Source organism: Pygoscelis adeliae, unplaced genomic scaffold (genome assembly GCF_000699105.1).
Source record: "Pygoscelis adeliae isolate BGI_AS28 unplaced genomic scaffold, ASM69910v1 Scaffold4, whole genome shotgun sequence".
NCBI lineage: Eukaryota > Metazoa > Chordata > Aves > Sphenisciformes > Spheniscidae > Pygoscelis > Pygoscelis adeliae.
Window position 1 is genome coordinate 1,079,866 of NW_008824986.1, and position 18,232 is coordinate 1,098,097.

The window sequence follows — 18,232 nt, forward strand, 5'->3', positions numbered from 1 at the left end:
GCAACCAAGACTTTTTAGAGTTTGAAATATTTGCAGTTCCCCAGGGAATGATCCCCCCTGTTGATCTAGGGCTTTTGAATGAGATGTAAACAACGAAAGTCTGTTTCTCCCACTAAATTTGGCAGAATAGAGAGGTATGAGCCTGGATTTATCTTGGCCTAGTTACTGGCTTTCACTGCCATGGGGACAGTCACAGTCTTGCTTGTCTCCTGGGGCAAAAAAACCTTTGCTAAGGATGGCTTCAGATGTAGCTGAAGGTAGTAGCTTGTTTCATATCAAGGCTCCGAGATTTGAGAAAGTGTAGGGTCACTTTGTATCTCCAGTGTCGGCTTCACTGAAGAGACAGGAACATTGCAGATGAACTGGCCGATCACAGTGGTTTGGATAAGGACTCTTGTTTTCAGGTCTTTGTCCAAAATGTCTTTGATCATGACCCGTCACTTGCTTGCACCTGTGTTGGTGGAAGGAATTTTTTTCCCCAGTGGTTAATTGTAGTTGCTGTTTTTTAAAACAACTGATATTCCTTCTTCTAACAGAAATTCATCTAGGTTTGGGCACTGAGTCTTGCTGTTCTTTCTTGCTCTGGAATAGTCATCCTAAGTCTTAAATTTTGTCTTCTTCATGGATGTGCTTGAGATGGCCTGAGTCATCTCGCTCTTCTTTGTCATAAATGAAGCAGTTCAAGCTTTCAAAACCCTTGTTAAGTGTAAAGTATTTTTGCTAGCTCTTGAATGTTTATGGCATCCTCTTGCATCCAGTCCCGAAGGCAATGTGGCCAGCCAAGCAGTTTGCAGAATTGCACTCTTGGTAGAACTGGCTATATACCCCTAAAGTCACTCCTCCAAGTGCCCAGACTGCACCACGGCTCTACCAGCCAGGGCATGGAAGGAGCTCCTTGCATGCTTGGACCCCCAGCCCTTCCAGACTGACTGGTTTTGGAATGCCCTCCTCTGCAGCTATGGTCCACCAGCCTTTTTCAAGGGTGTTTGGAGCGGGGTCATGAAAACCAATTTTTTACCAAACAAGCCCCAATTACCAAGCGCTTCACCTGGCTGCTTGGTCCTCCCTGTTATTTCCCATGCCATCACCTGAGTTTGTACCATGAGCAATTTTACGTCATGCTAGAATGTCCTCCTGACCACAGTCAGTGGCCTTGGGACCTGCCAGACAGCTGCTCCTCACTCAAGCGTGCTTCGTCGATGTTGTACAGTGCTAAATTTTTAATCAGAAAGTCACGCAGTGCTAAATCAAATGCCTTACAAAAGTCTATTATTTCTTCAGTTACCTTTATCTGCCAAAATGGTAATCTCATCAAAGAATAAAATCAGGTTTGTTTGACAAGGCCTATTTTATATAAAATCATGTTGACTGTCATTAATTACGTTCCTATCGTTTAATTCTTTATTAATGGAATCTCATATCAGCTTTTTCCGTTATTTCCGCCATGATTGATGTCAGGCCAATCGGTCGGTAATTGCCTATGTCACTCTGTTTGCCAAGCTGTGCTGCCACATTTGCCCTCCGGTCTGCCAGAGCTTCCCTCCTCTTCCCAGATGGATGAAATTTTGGCATCTGTTCTCCTTGGTCAGATGATTTGGGGTCATAGGGTACTCTCGTACTGTCAAAGATGGCTCACACAGAGGTTGTCCACCCCCCCCATCCTTGGGGCCAGGTGGCCAAGGGGATTTCCTGTCCTTATCTCCACCTACCAGTTTTTTTCCTCCTATTTTTCTCCCCTGTCCTGCTGAGGGGGGACTGAGAACAGCTGGGTGGGTGACAGGTAGCCAGCCATGGTCAACCCACCACAGCAGACTTGGAATGTGCTCGGAGGTTTCATGGAGAGGCCCAGAATGATCCAAGGAGGTTCTTATGGGGCTGAAATGAGGCTCCAAGGGTGGTGGCCATGCCTTGCTTTCAGAGCAGTAGAAGTCATCCCGCTCTGGGAGCAGCGTGGAGATCACAAACAGGACACACGGCTCCCACGCAGCAACTTCAGGGGGTCTGGGTTTCCTCTTGGGTGCAGTCAGGAAGAGACATTTGCAACTGCATGCCCGTGAGGGATGGTTGAGCAAGGCCTGTGTTGGCTGGGGTATTCAGGATGCTGCAGGAGATGGTTTCAAACATGATTTGGTAGAAGATAGTGATGGATTTGTCCCAGCATCTCTCATGCTCTCTGGATGTGTTGGTTCCACCTATGTCAGAGACCAGCACTTGCCACAGCTGCGGTGTTTAAAACAAACCCTAGGTCTGCGTCTGGCTCCAGGCCCTGTGGGCCTCACATCTGTGCTCTTGGCCTTGGGATGTTTGCTTTTAACCTGGAAATGTTGTATCTGCTGGTGGTGCCTCTTGGTGGGGGAGAGCGTGATGGAGGCTGGTAGGTGCTTACCCAGAAGAGTCATGGGTTCCTCCACTGTCTCTAGTGCCTGAGATGGCCATGCTTCTGCTGAGCTAATGTGACTCTCTTGATAAGGGTGAGGGAGGAAAGGAGCTGTGGTACAATTTATGTGTGTTAGAGAGAACAGTGGGACCATGCACAGCTTGACTCCCCTTGCTGCTGTATAAATGTCTGAGGCATTGTAGCACCATGGGAAAATAGTTTGGGGATGACTTAAGGGAGGAAGGCAGAAGACCTAAGTATTTTCAGGATTTCTTCCCTTCTGTCCTGTTTTGCTCATGATTTCTTTTCTCTCCGTCTCTCCCAGGTTCCTCAGTGACTCAGCTGCTGGCCCGGGACCTAGACAACGACCCACTGGTCTTCGGAGTGGTTGGGGAGGAGGCCAGCCGATTCTTCGCAGTGGAGAGCGTGACTGGTGTTGTCTGGCTCAGGCAGCCCTTGGACAGAGAGGTGATGCCGCTTTCTGCTGAGAGCATCCTCTACTGAGGGGAGGGGGAAAAAAGTCTCCGCTGGGATAAATGGTGGCCTCTCCAGCTTTTGTGGCAGCTGAGATGCAGCCTGGGTGTTGCTCCCCCACAGAGTCAGGAATCCAGGCATCTGATGTGTCCCCATCGGGCTCTGTCCCTAGCCACCCTATCACTGTGGGGACAGAGGTAGTAAGCAGGGTGCTTTGGTTTGATCTGGCTTGTTGGTTTTCCTGGATCCCAGAATAAAATCTGTGAGTTCAAAAGTAAAGAAAATAATAAACGGAGATGATCTACCAAAGAGCGGGATGCTCATACATTCAGGGAAATTTACAGGCTCCTTCTTTAAACCTACATTCCAATTAAATCCTTTACTATTTAAAACAATGTGTGAAGAGATGTGAGGTATCCCTGCTTATTCAATCTCATCGTGACTTTTCATCATCTTGTGGATTCAGGCTGCTGGATGCTAAATTTGGCAAGATTCTTGTCTCGAAGCTGTTTCACGCCGCTATTTTCAATGGTAGTTTTGGTGTGCAAAGACAGGGTATCCCATCCAGGTGTGTGTTTTACAACTGCCCTGGCCCTTGCCGCATTTCTGGAGCGAGGAGGAAGGGATAGCACAGGCACTTGGACAGGAGCTTGGTAAGACTGGGACAGTACTATACAACTTGGGCAACATGCTTAATTTCCCTGTGCTCCTCTGCTTAGTGCTTCTTTTGCCAGCGGCAGCATTGTGAAGATAAAACCCATTAACACACCTCAGGTGCTGGCAGTCCCGGTCAGAGCCAGCCAGATGTGGGCATGTGAAGGAGCGGGGCCGTGGATGCTGCTCAGGCTGGGTGAAGGCAAACCCAATTTCACAGTGTTAAGAGCGAGGCTCCGGAAAAATGAAGCATTTTTCTTCACCCCTCTCCCCTCCGCCTCCCTGTGCCAACAGCTGCTGGCATGAGTCATAAATCTTCTCTTATTCAAATGCCTACCACTTCCCAATACTTATGATAACAGCCTTAAGCCAAGGAGGGTGATCAATAGATGTAGGTGGCTTTTGGTGGAGGGTGGGAAGTGAAGGAGCTGAGCAGAGCTTGCATGCATGGCCAGGCTGAACCAGGAGAGGAGCCTGCACCCATCAACTGATCCCAGGGGCTCAAAGTCAGCGATACATGGAAGAGGGTGAAGACAGACACGTGCATAGCTTGGTATGGACGTGTGGTATGGATAAGAGAAAGGGGTAAATGACAATGTATGGTGGAGGAAGCAGGATGGTGTGAGAGGGAAGGGATGGAGGTGGACAGCATGCTGGGAGCAGAGAACGCTGGCCTGGATGCATGCAATCAAGAAGTCGGGGAGAGAAAGCCATACGCGAAAAGTGGTGGGGAAAGAAAAGCAAGAGATCAATTCTTGTAAAATGGAGGAGAAAGAGAGAGACTTGAAAAGGGAGAGGGACTCATAGTAAGGTAAACGATGCAGGAAAAGGGAAAATAGAGAAAAAGAGGAAGGAGTGAATGTATAGAGGCAAAACAATTTTTAAAAGATTTTTTTCACTCCCACAAAGATTAGAAGGAAAACAGGTTTTAAAAAAAAAAAAAAGAAAAAAGACAAACCCCAAGTCTAAAAATAAGTATGTGCTAAAATGAAGGGTGGAGACAAATTAGCATGTGGCAGCTTTCTTTGATTATTTTATCAAGTTTTTAAAATTAAATGCTCAACAGGTTGTTTCTTCTCTCCTGTTTTTCCTTTCTTCCCTACTGCTTTGTCCCTCGTGGTGGCACTGATGGGTAGGGGGGAAACGGGGGGTGAAAGATGCTGGCACAGCAGGGTGGGATGTCACAAGGAGCAGAGGCTCTCCTCTCCATTCATATTTCAGCTCTTTGTTCTGCCTGCAAGCATTGCCCCGAGGCAGGAGCTAGGAAAGGCTTTCTCAGGTTTAATTCCTCAGCTGTTTGGATGGGGGATCTGAGGGAGGACAGATGTGGGGGCAGGAGGGGACATGCTATGGTAAGCTGTTCCCCAAACCCTTCTTCAAGATGAACCTGCTACCCTGGTGCAAGCAGAGCTCCTGGTCTGGGCACCAGTGGCTGCTGCCTGTCCCTGAGCTGATCTTATTAGGAATAAATCAACCAAATCTGCAGCACAGAGAACCATTTCAAGCTTGCTTTCCAGCCTTTCCTGCACGATGCTGTCACTGTGCTCAGGCAGGGCAGGGGCACTAGGGGTGGGAAGGGATGCTGGAGGAGGAAGGGATTGCTGGGACTGGGGGAACCAAAACACCTGACGGTGCCCAGGTACCAGACAGGTGTGGTGGCCCAAGTCCTGCTGTCTATCCCTGCCTGATTTCTCGGTAAAAAAAGTGCAAAAAAATCGCTGGTGGAAAAGAAAGATCGGGAAGAGAAGGTCTGCCTCCACTAGCAATATCCTCCTGCCCTGACACCAAAATAATTCCTTCTTCCCCGCTTGTCCCTCAACCCAGCACCAGTGACTTTAATATATTGCCATTTAAGACCAAGCTGTTAATTTAGTTAAAGCAATAAGGGGCAGAGAGGACTGCACAGGCATTTTTTTTGAATGGGCTTATGGGATTTCAGCCAGTTCTTACTACAGACCCTGGGCTTTATCCCAGTGTTCCCAGCTATGTGATATCCCAAGAACTGCTGCATGGCAGGTAAGTTGGGAAAGCAGCAGCAAGATTTAGATGTCCTCAGTGAGACTGTGTTGTATTGTCATCTCGAACAAAAGCTAATTACACAGCTTCTTCTTTGGACTTTCTTCTCTTTTCGCATCGTCCCTGTATCTTGCAGTCGGAGATGGTGCTAGGTCACACAGTACGTCGTGGGTGGAAAACTGCTTTTCTCCGCCTGGACTGGGCGGGCATGCAAAGAGAGCTGGGGCTTGCTGGCACACCGCAGAAGGTTAAACAGAGGGCTCCTCTCATCTACTTTAGCCTAGTTGTCTATTTAAAGTGCTCGGCTGCTAGTCGGGAAGTCGGTTCCTTAGTCCCCACATCCTCCTGACCCAGGGCAGAGCGGCTCTCCATGCCTGTGAAATACACTGGAGCCCTGCTGGCATTAATATTTCTCAGCTTTTTATACTCAACATAGGTAATTGCACTCAAGCACCCCTTCTCTTCTTGAAGGTCCTGAAAGCATTTTGCATGTAATAATATTGGCTAAAAGTCCCAAGCCTGCTATCTGCAGATAAACACTACAGAATCTTTAATTATATGTTTTTCTCCTCCTTCCCTTTCAGACTAAGTCAGAATTCACGGTTGAATTTTCTGTCAGTGACAGCCAAGGGGTAAGTGTGACTTCTCATTTCATGGTCTGTGGCACGGGAGGAGGGGAGCAGGGAGGATGAGCGTGAGTTGCCGGGGGACATTCTGTATCGTACCAGGGGGAGTCTGGGGAGCGAGACCACCCCTGGCCATCACTTGCCAAAAGCCCAAGCCAGAAAAAGCAGCCACAAGCTTGCTTTAGGTTTTAAATCCATGCATAAGGCTGACACCCACTCCCTGTCATTATCCTTGTGGCCGTAGGTGATCAAAGGGACGGTCAACATCCAAGTCGGAGACGTGAATGACAACGCCCCACGGTTCCACAACCAGCCCTACAGCGTTCGCATCCCAGAGGTAGGGATTGTCACAGCCTCTCTACGCAGCCTGGCTTCTGGCTCTTCCCTCGGTGCCCACGCTTGCTGCCTGGTTGCTGCTGCAGAGCTGGCTGCCTGAAGGCCACCAAAGTACGGGACTGTCCTCCTGCCCTGGACCCTCACTGCTGTTGGGGGGAGGATTAAACCTGTGGAAGTTATTGTTGCCTGAAAATGGGCAGAAGCAAAGTGATGGCATTTTGGGTGTTGGGGGAACGCAGGTGGAAGAGAAGGTTTGGAACTTAGAGCCTTTGCAGCCTCGGTGACGTCTTTCCCATGACAAATGTAAAGTTTGAAGACAGCTGTAAATGGGAATCTGTTTCTTTTTCTCTTCCTTTGAGCCAGGGGGGATGTGCAGCTCTTGTCACAGAGGTGACCTGGGGCAGGACTAAATATTTCTCCAAACACCTGATTTCTGGCAGAGTCCCACCCGAAGGTTTCTGCCCTTGCTAGTGGTTTCCTTTAACACCTCCTTGGCAGAACTTGTCCCATGATGTCCTAGGAATAAAGTAGGGACAAAGTGACCACAGAAGATCATCTGGCCTAAGCTCCTGCTAAAGCAGAGAGAATTTTCATGTTAGATCAGGTTGCTAAGGGCTTTATCCAGCCAAGTGTTGAATATCTCCAAGGACAGACTTTCCACAACCTTCTGCTGCGCTCTCTCTGTGCTGGCCATTGCAAAGGAGGTGACACCTAGTCATACCATCAGGGAGAGCTTCTGCACCTAGACCTCAGCTTGGCAGAAATACACCAGGAACTTACAGATCTGATGTGAATGTAGACTTTAAAGATGTGGAGTGAAAGGTGGTTTCTGGTGCTAGGAGGATAAGGTCAGGTTATTATATTTGAAATAGGGGATTAGTAGGGCATTTCACATCCTCCAGTGGAGGAAACCTCTCCCTCTTGCACCATGGTGCCAGGGCAGAGCCCATTTTTCCCAGAGCATGCCTTGGGGTGTGGATGAGGTCAAGTGTGCATCTGTGTGTGAAATCAAGCAGTCTTCGGTAATTGAGAGCTGCAAACGATTGTGTTACAATGGTTTATTTAATATGCTGACTGCTGACGCCCTGCCATGCTGGGCTTTGATCTTTCCCTGTCCCTCTGCTGGGAGGATGAGGTTTCTTCATTAGGTTGCTTGTGATGTATGAGCCGGGAGTTTTAGTCTCGTCTGCGCCAAGTCATCTGAAACCTCCCTTTGAGAATGACACTGGGTCAGAGTCATTTCTTCTCCTCTTTAAAGCACAAACGGTGCAGAAATGACTTGGCAAAAGCTGCACGTGCAGCTCCTCGCTCTCGCCTTTCTGCTCGGGCCTCTGGAAGCTGATGGGCGGCTGTCTTGCCTTGCTACCGTTCCTCCTGGTGGCGCTGTCTGTAGAGGTCTGCAAAGCAAAAGGGATGTCAGTAGGACTGAAGAAGAATAATCTCCTCTTCCCTGCCCTCAGATTTACCTCTGGTTTTGCTATTTACAGCACCTGGTACAGAGGACTCCCTTCTCCATGTGAAGAGAAGGAAAGTGGATTTCAGTGTCTCCCCTGGGAACTGGTGCTGTGTTAAGCCCTGATGTTTGTATACCTGGAGCAGCTGTGCCATATCTCCTCTTGCTTGTCACTTCTGCTCTAAGAGCCGATATTGCAAATCTTAAGCCTTCCAGATTTCCGACCTTAACCTGCGTCAAGCCTGGGGAGGAGGGAGGGCAAAGGTCCAGTGTTGGTTTGCAAAATTAAGGCTGGCTGAGGAAAGGGAACTGCGGGCAGGTGATCTGGACAAAAACTAAATAAAAGAAGAGCCTGAACCCCAGAGCCTCCCTCTCGCATGTCACGCTGCTTTGCACATGAGCTGGGGTTTTGCTGGGAGGGATTTCCAGGACCGTCTGATTGTTTGGGGCATAGCAAGCATGGTGCTTCCCCCAGTACACCTGCTCTGCCACTTGGCCTTCATAGCTGTGCTTTTCTGGAGGGTGATCTAATCTAATTGTAAGGCATCATGTGCCAGTTTCTATCCATGATCTTTAACCAAGGGCATTGATCAGAGGTAATGAGCCACAAACTCGTTGCTTAGCCAGCATCCTGGAGGCACTTCTGTTCTTCTGCTGGGGAGATAGTGTTTCCTTGTCAGGCACTGTGAAAGCAAGGGATGGAGTCCTACCACCTAAGGAGGACGCTCCAAGGACTATGGTCCATGGGAGATGTGAGCAGTGAATTTACTGTGTGTGTGCTGGCACAGCTCTCAAGGAGGAGATGCCCTTTTGCTTTGAGAGCTTTGCTGGGCCATGGGTTGTCCCTGTTGCTTGTCCACAAGTGCTTGAAGCTGGAGGTGATGTGGCATGGAGATGTACCTTCAGAAGCTGAGGCCCCCCCAGAGCCAGGGGACACCTTGAATGCTGCTGAGGCTGGGGAGCCAGTCATGGTAGGGGATGTCAGCATCCCCAGGTCACCCCCATGCTCCAGACAGCTCAGGCCAGGGTGAACAGCGAGGGCATGGGTAGCAAATTCTGTCTCAAAGACCACCCAGCCCAAGCTGAAGGGCCTATAGCTAATGAATAAACAGGGACTGGAGCTTGGGGATGGAGAATAGGCTAGCAGAAGTGCTAGTGCGGCTTTGCATAGGCTGGCTCTGTGCAGAATTGGCAGCTAATGAGGGTTTTTCTCTTTTTAATTTTGAGATAAATGGGTGTATCGATTTGCAGTTGTCCTAGCTAATGGAGCAGCAACAGAAAGGCTATTTAAACCTCACTGCTATTGTGTGGCACTAGGAAAGTCAAAAGAAGAGTGTGCATAAATAAATGGAACATGAAGTAAACTGACCTTTAAAAACAATACTGCCTCTAAATACCCATCCCGGTGTTTTACGCAGTCTGCTTTATTCAAGAATGGGAATTTATTTGGGCATGGGCTGCGGACTGCGATTCCTCTCTAGCATGGGGAGGGGGGAGAGGATGCCCAGTTTAACTGTGAGCTCCTTCACATCACAGCAGCTCCAAATACCCAGACCAGGGATCGCTCATGTGTCAGGCTGATACCACTGGTACTCTGCGCTCATCATGTCTTAATCGCATCCCTGGCACCTGCCTGGAATAGCTGAGCAAGGGCCCGTCTGTCGGGAGAGGGACGTTTCTCCAGCGTAATCGTCCGTCCCGTCTGGGCAAGGGCGCCCCGTGATTTGCTTGTCAAAAGGCAACGAGGCGGTGCAGATGCTTTCAAGTCTGTAAAGAAAAGGGGAATCCTGCTAGAATTGGCAACTTAATTCACCAAGCTGGCCTCGACAGAGCTCATTAAGTTCTTGTGTATTCATTTCAGGCTAATGGCTGTCACGCTGACTGCTGTTTGATTTGCTATAATAGACTTTTATGGCTTTCCAGTTTGCTAGGACGTGTGTGCCTGTGTCTGTGCCCTGTGGTGCTGCTGTAGTACATTAGTTAGCTGCTCATGTGCTTGCTACTCTGACCTTCAGGGTTTGTTCTCCTCTTGGATGCATCCCTTGCACTTCACCTCTTGCCCACACTCTTTTTTATCCTCACCCAGCTCCAGGGTACCGTGTTTCTGGGAGTCTCAGGGTTTGGCTTTTAAATCGGGAAAGATATATTGCTGAGCCCGTGGCAGGCTGTTGTGGCGACGCCTTGGTTTCTGACAAGCCTGATCTGCTTTATCTAATCTGTTTTTCCATTTGACTGGATCTGTAGGAAACTCAGTTTTGTTGGATTGTCACGGTTCAACGGGTTTACATGAAGCGAACAAGTGAAGTGGAGCCAAGCCCCCATGTTGGTTTTGTGGTACCTGGTATGGTTTTGGGATCAGGGTGGGCTGTTCCCATAGGTGCCTACTAGGCTTTCCTGTCCCAGCTTCCAAGCATGAGACCTTCTGGGGCATGCAGCCCTCCATTTGCCTTTGAAATGAACATTCTTTAAGCTTATGCTTAAAAGGCATGGGTCTGCAAATCTCTCTTCTGCATCTGCTACTTCCAGGTGCTACACTGGCTACAGGACCACATCTTGGGTCCTGCAGAGGTTATTCAAACATTGAGGCTGTTGTGTGGTGTGGTAAGCAAGTCTAGTACCTTCTCGTGAAGAGCTGTTTTCCCCTGTAACCTTCCAACATCCTGAGCCTGCTGATCAAGTTCAAAGCGTCCATGGCTTCTCTTGGCCCTGGAGCATCATCAGTCTTCACGTGTTGGCAGAAAGGTCACTTAATTGTTGGTTTCTTTGCTGAACGTTCCCTCAGGAGGATTCCAGTGGGGTTTTCTTCTTCAGTATTCTCCCCACCTCACTCCTCCTGTTACAGTTAACGAACTGAGTGATTTATAAAGTAGTATGTATTATTGGGTTACATCTTCCAGCAAAAAGCTGTCCTCAGCCAGGCTCTGTGTCAGACTGCCGTTTAACACCCCAGCCATTCATGAGATGACAGTTGCACCACAAAAAAGTATCTGTAACTTGACAGGAGATATTAATTATAACGGGGCTCTGTTTTCAAAAGGCACCCACTGCATCTATAACTGCAGCCATCCGTGTTGGGAATGTCCTTATCTTGTCTTGAGTTCAAGCAAACGCCAGTAAGAGGCAGGGCTGTGGGAAATGAGTTTAAAAATAGAAAAGAAAGTTTCTGGGCAGCACACAGTATTGGCTAGGCAACTACAGTCCAGCTTGCAGGTGTCGCATCTCCTGAACTCAGCCCTGATTTACCAATTTCTTTTAATTGGGAGGCAGGCAGGCACTTACCATTGACAGCAGTCCCTTCTGCTTGGGGAGTAGCCTTTGGGATTGAGCCTTCGCAAGCTGCTGGTCACTGTTTCCATCCTTAATATGGTGATGTAGTTGAAACAGTGGCTTTTATGATTTTTTATTTTTAATTGTGCAGAAAGGTGTTTGGCGGGGAGGGGGAGAGAAAGAGGGGGGACCATCGCTGCCCCATCCCTTTACACAGCCCAGAACCAGACCATGCTAGACGGTGAGCAGGGGCAGGGAGGATCAGAGAAAGCCCCAAAAGCCCTAGCTGTAATTAAAATTATTATTTTGCTTTAATGGTAATAATGTCAGTAATTACATCAGTTTCCCTGCCATCCTGCCCGGGAGTCTTCAGGGGCTCATATAATTCTATTGCGATGGCTCCGAGGCCTGATGCTGCGCATACGAAGCAGCCACAATGAGCGTGAGCTCCCACTTCAGCCCCATTAGCCATTCCCTTGCACACTCCCAGACACCTTTTGGGTTTGTTTGGTTCACACACACACACACACACCCCCTTTAAATAAAGAGCCTTTAAATTGAAGGAGATGATAACAGAACTGATAAGAAAGATGTTCCTGCCACGTTGCAAAATGGCCTATAATCATTGCTGGCTGCTTTCCTTCCTTGTTTCTTTCTTTTCTTGGTTTTTTTTTTTTTCCCCCTTTCTAGCTGCTCACTGTTTTCCTTCTCTCCCTGCCCTTATGCTTCTGTGTGGATTTTAGAACTGCACAAATTATTTATGATTAATAACTTATCCACCAAATCTGGCCTTCCCCTCCTTCCACCACCTTTGCGCACACAAAATTTGCAAGCATATCAAACTCCTCTGCAGCACTTCGTGTGCAATTTTATTTATTTATTTATTTATGGTGTGGGGGTTTTTTTGTTTTAAAAAACTTCCCAGAGAGGTGACAAAAAAATAGTGAATTATTCAAGCTGTGTTCATTAAACACGATTGGCCGGAAGCAAGTCTGTTCTCTTTCCTGGGTAGGCAGGCATCTCCCCCTCCCCTCCGCCCTGGCATCCCACCGGCACGGCCAGTGCTGGGGACTGAGGGTCCAGTGCCTGTTGGAGAAGTGGGAGGTGAGGCTTCGAGTGGTGCTCACCACAGCAAGAGGGTCTCCGTTGCACAGGTATGTGGTGATAATCTGCAGCAGGTGAAACATTTACCAAACTGCCTGGGCATCCTCATTTTTAATTGTGTTTATTGCTGCTGGGTTTCAAAGCCAGCCTCTCTCAGCCCTGAGGGAATAGTTGGCTGATAAAATAACAGGTTAGATCTTCATACCATCTCTCTGGCTTCACAGAACTGGTCACCATGTGTTTGTTCTGATGTTTCTCCTTTCCAGATATATATATTTTAAAAATTTTTGAGCAACCTTTAATTACTTTCCAACTCTGTCCAGCAAACTCATGGAAGCAGAGACACATTGTGAGGGGCGTGCCTTCCCTTCAACAGTCTTAAGTGCAGATGTACTGTCCATCTATTAAAAAGCCATCTCTTAGCTGGATGAGATAATCCCTTTGAGAGGGTTTCATCTGCTCTGTAATCACTAGGTAGAATATAATATCCCTCAAAGAAATCATGCCTTCTCCCCTCCTCTCTCAACCCCAGCCTGCATGACCTGCCAGGATGGGGCTATTTCTATATTGCTTGGGAAGATTGAATGTTAAAACGTATCTTTACATGGAGAAAATTGCCAAGTCAAGATTTTGCCAGCAGTGCCGTGGGACGCCCTTTTTCATCAGTAATCAAGAGGCTATGTGAGTGACCATCTCCTGGCTTGCACTGGCATGGAAGAGCAGAAAAGAAGGGCAGCTGAGAAAGTTGCAAGCAGGGATAGGGACTGAGGGATGTGAATAATGCACAAGTCATCAGGCTGAGCTTAGTCTGATGGGTGGTATGCCATGTGTGTTGGCATGCTGGGTACGTTTAGCTCTCGGGCGAGTTTGTAAATATTCATAAAGATCCCCGCTTTCCACATGCAAGCAAAACATAAATGGGCTGTTTAAGTGCCGGGAAGTTCAGGTACTGTCTTGGGCATTCATTCTGGCTTTCAGATGCTGGTGGTTCCTTCGGGCAAGAGCTTGGAAACACACCAGGCGGCAGCTGCCATCTTTTCCCTGCTCTTTTGTGCCAGCACCAATGAAAGGCGCTTAGAAACAGGCTGCAGTGCATTGAGTTTGGGCTACAGGCTTTGCACAGCCGACATCGGAGATGTCCGTGGGATTTATGTAGAAACTTCTCTTTTCAAGGGGTGAGGTGCTTATTAAAGAGTCATGCTGCATCTGTATGATAAGACATGGAGGATTTGAGTGGCGTGGTTTAGGTACAGGGGGCTGCACGGGGCTGGGAGGCTCGTGGAGGTCTCTCCGTTCCTTGCACAGGGAAAGCCATTGTGTGATGAAGCAGGTGCTCAGACCTGGAAGCAACCTTCCCTCTGTAGGTCATCTGTGTGCAAGTTTTTGTCATTATTGCTGATGCGTATACTGTGACGCCAGATGGAGAACGTCAAAGGGTCTTGAGTGATGTCCTGATATCCTAGGGAGAAAGAAAGTCTCCGCCTCTGGCAGTCCTGTCACTTGTCTGGCTTCACTGGTGAATTGGAGACCCTAGTCCTTTAAAACACATGCCCGAGGAGCGAAATGAGAGACGCAACAGAAACTACTGGGGCGGAAAACTCCAAATGGCGTGGAAGTAATGTGTAAAGTGTCCTGGAGATAACAGTCATTTCCATCAGGCAAAACTTGGGCTCTTTCTGGAAGGATACTGCAGCAAGGAGGGGGGGCAGCCTGAAAATTAGAAATAGTCGTGCTGTTCTGACCAGTGTAATGCTGGAGTAGATGAAAGGGACAAGGGAAAGCAGAAAGGGGAGAAAGCAGCAGATTTAGAGGCAAAAGGAAAGCTAGCGTGAGGCAGCAAGCAATTCGGTGTCTCCGTGGAGGAACTGTTGTGCTGGGAAAATAAGACTCCCAGAGCCAAAGAAATAATCTTGGGGCAGAGCAAGAGAAAAAGTATACAGAAGCATTCTGCAAGCAAGGAGCACCCAGACAAAGAGGAGAGAGGTAACTTAGACACATCAGTAATCATTCCTCTTGGAAGAAATGGGGACAAGGAAAAAGATCCTCGCTCGCTGAGCTCCTGAGCAGCCCCAGGACACAGGCATGCTCTTGGGCGCTCTGTAGCAGTTTCCTCATGTGTGTACTGAGACCCGATACATGCCCGTCCCTTGCTGATTTTCAAAGCTCTGAGTTTATTGTGGGTGTCCATCCCAGACCCATCCCCAAGGTCAGGACGATGTCTGAGCTCAGGATGGCTGACACCAAGTGATGATGGCTCCTCGGGATCCCCTCGGCCCCACTGGCAGCAAGTGATCGGGTTGCTCAGACTGGGTACCCTTCCTCAGGAGCAGAGGTGGTGGCTTGTGGTCCTGCAGCATCTCTTGCTGCAGGAACAATTTAGGTTTGGGCTGAAAGGCTGCTCTTTTCCAGGGGACTGGAAGCGCCCATGTGGGGCGTTCGAGCCCAGCCCTTTCAGTATAATTACACTTACACATCTGGGCAGCAGATGGCTTCAAGGTCTCTTCCTTGTCCCCGTCAGGAGGAAGGGCTCTCTGCTGCCAGAAATGGGCAGAGGAGCGAGGAGCTAATGAATGTGACCTGCTAGCAATTAGTTTTCTTTTATCTTTCTTTCCTCTGGTTATGATATTCGCCCAGAAGCCTGGGACGTAACTTCTTATCGCGTGCCAGCCAACAAAAGCCGCATCCCCTCCCTTTGCGTCCCTGTTTTGTTTACCTCCCTCTCTGTACATCATCTTTTAAGTGGGCAGCGGGAGCGTGCCTGGCCATAGAAATGTTTATTAACGCTTTCAGGCTGCAAAGGCAGCGTGGGGGTAGCAACTGCAAGACAACAAAAAAGTCTTCATTAAAAGCGATTCCACTGTAAGTGAACTCTTCTTACCCGCATAATCATGCAGTTTGTTCTTTCGGGCTCCTTTTTCAATTGTGCCGCCTAAATTAAGGCATGATTAAGGTCATACAGAAATGCACCATGCTAGCGGATGGTGCCCCAGCCACTGCCATTTTAGGGTATGGGCTCTTTTCATCCTGAAATAGTTGAGCTCAGCAGCAGACCTGCAAGGTGGGCACATGTTAGCATCCTTGCTCAGTGCAGCTAGGGAAGGTGAAGCTAGACCTGGCAGAATAGTCTTGCCAAAGCATTGAAAAATTTATTGAAAAATGCCGGTTTTAATTAAGATGGAAATATTTAGGAAAAATGTTGCCATTTTGACAGCAAAACTAGGCAGAAATAGCGTTTCAAAAGAACAATAAAAATCACTCTTGCAATAGATTCATTCCAATTTCTTTTTCAGAATTGCATTTTGTGTTTTATTAGTTTGTAATGTGTCAGTGACAGTCATGTATAATAAGCTTTCTCCTGCTGGTCATACTTTGTGAAAAAATAATACACTAAATCAGTCTTTCTATTTTTTAAATATTTATGTGTGAACTGAACTGTTTGTATCAGTTTCAAACTATTTTCATTACAAATGGGAGAAATTTGATCTAGGAAGAAGTTTCAATCAGTGTTAGGCAGCCATTGCTTAATTTTGACCATTAATTGCTGTTGAAACTTAAAATGTGGTTGATTTATTTTGCCAATGTGAGCAATGAAGAGAGCAGGAAAACTGAATATAGGGTTCAAAGCAATTTTGTCTCAAGGAAAAAAAAGTAAGTTTTTAATTTACAGCATTTGTTTTACAAGAGATTTGAAAAGCATTTTTTTTTTCTAAATGAGGATGAAAACCAAATCCAGGTGGATGTGGGTTCAGACAGCTTGTGTTGTGTGGGAAGGCTTGGCTCGGGGGCAGCGTGATGCTGAACTGCTGATCATCTATGGAGATCATCTCCACCGCTGCAATATTACCATCAGTCCTGCTCCCTTCTGAGGAGCAGAACTGAGCAAATGTGCAGTAAATGAGATTTCTGAATACCTTATTTTTGCGGGTTTCTTGCTTCCCCGCCACCCCTTTCCTGACTCCTGCTGCGTTTCTGCCGCTCTGCCTTGCTCTCCAAATGTCAGGCTCTGCTCTTTTTCAGCATGAGCAGCTTGCAAGGCAGTTTTGTGCACACACGCGCTTGCACATGCATGCAAAGGGTCTCGATAAATAGCTGTGCAAGCCAGCTCCGTGTCCTAATATGGTACATCTCCAAATAATTAAGTAAAATGTGAAGAGGTGCATGGGTGAAAGGAGAGAGCTGGTGGTTGTCGCCCTGTGTGGGACAGTATTTGCTTGTCCCTCTCTTTCCAGGGTCTGAGCTTATTCAACATGGCCTAGGGGGTCTCGCTGGGGTGCAGGCGTGGTGTATTCGGCCACAACCCACCCGTCTCCTCCGAGCTCAGGCGATGGTTATATTGATAGCCTCCCTGTTTTTCAAACCTGCCTTGGTTTTCATCACGTTGATATGTCACTTCCAGGCTTGGCCCGCAATTGTAAATCAAACTTGAAAAGGTAATGGGAAGGAGGGAAGGGAGAAGAGGAGATATTAATTAAGTCGGCCACCTCCTGCCAAGCCTGAGTGTGATGAGTCTCAGTTGCTCATACGTGTTTGAAGGCACCTCCTGCTTAGATGACCTGGGGTCTGGCTGTTTGTGCCAGGGTGGCCACCAGCACTACCTTCATGCTGGTATTTAAGGAGGAAAAAAAGGAGTTTGTAACCCATAGGCTGGTATGCTCATCTGAGGTGTGGGGTTTTTTTAGCACTTCTCGGTTCATTACCAAGAGTGGAAGAGGTAAATATCTTCCACTAATTAGTAAAACTTTATTTAGAGCTAAGTCAAGAGCGCAGCCCTCTGAGCTTTGGAGAAAGGGGGACCTACCTCTGCTTCGTACCATAACCAGACCTTGATGAGCAACCTGAATGGGGAATGATTTCTGCTGTGCATGTGATTTGGAAGACCCTGAACCTACATGGGTCAGGAAACTAACCGAGCTAGCACTTGGAAAATCACTCTGTTAAACATGCTGGAAACACACAGCCAGATGTGCGTGTACAGATTTCTCAGCCTCCCATGAGCAAATGCTGCCCTCTCTGAGATGCGCGGCCTGTGCCTCGCCTTTAAGGTGGGCTGAGAGGGTTAAAGCATAAAGCTGTTCTGCTGCAGTGGTTAGCTGATGGCCTGTGAAGCATCGCAGGGGTTTTCAGCTGGTTGGTGAAATAGCAGGACAGGTGGATATTTTGTTTTCCTATATATAACTTCTGCGTTTAGGGAAGGAAATTTTGCAAAGAGGCTGTTTCTTCTGGTACGAGCCCCCGAGGACCACAGCACTGCAGTTCACCCCAGTCCTTGCAGTCAGCAGGGAAATGGGCGTTGGGGCTAAAGTCCAGGTGTCATGCAGGTGGGGTTGCCTCTGCCCTGTGGGGCATAGCTCCAGCATTGCCTCTCAGCACATCTACCTTGTGTGCCAACTCCTGCTCAGGTCTGAGTGCTGCGTGAGCTTCAGGGGATGGGCTGGGAGAAAGCTGCAAGCCTGGATCCTCCTAACATGGATGGGCCAGCCTGGTATCCCACCAGATATAACAGGGGGCCTTCTCTGCAAGGCTTTTCCTTGATGACCTCATTTCTGAGGGCCTTTAACACAAGACCTACCCCTTTCTGCAGGGCAAATGGTACTTTTTCAGCAAGTTTGCATCTCCTAAGGCAGGTCCTGCTTGACTAACTTGATCTCCTTCTATGACAAGGTGACCCACCTAGTGGATGAGGGAAAGGTTGTGGATGTTGTCTACTTAGGCTTTAGTAAAGCCTTTGACACTGTTCCCCACAGCATCCTCCTAGAGAAGCTGGCTGCTCATGGCTTGGACGGGCGTGCTCTTCACTAGGTAAAAAACTGGCTGGACGGCTGGGCCCAAAGAGTTGTGGTGAATGGAGTTCAATCCAGTTGGTGGCCGGTCACGAGCGGTGTTCCCCAGGGCTCAGGTTTGGGGCCAGTTCTGTTAAATATCTTT

General features: G+C 48.2%; 1 protein-coding gene across 1 annotated transcript in view; it reads left to right on the top strand.

Moving 5' to 3' along the window:
- CDH23 (cadherin-related 23) overlaps positions 1–18,232 on the top strand; it is a 211,058-nt gene that overhangs the window by 41,145 nt on the left and 151,681 nt on the right. The window contains exons 4-6 of the mRNA XM_009325979.1: positions 2,703–2,845; positions 6,106–6,153; positions 6,392–6,484. Coding sequence (XP_009324254.1) covers positions 2,703–2,845; positions 6,106–6,153; positions 6,392–6,484 — 284 coding nt within the window. The remainder of the gene's footprint in view (positions 1–2,702; positions 2,846–6,105; positions 6,154–6,391; positions 6,485–18,232) is intronic.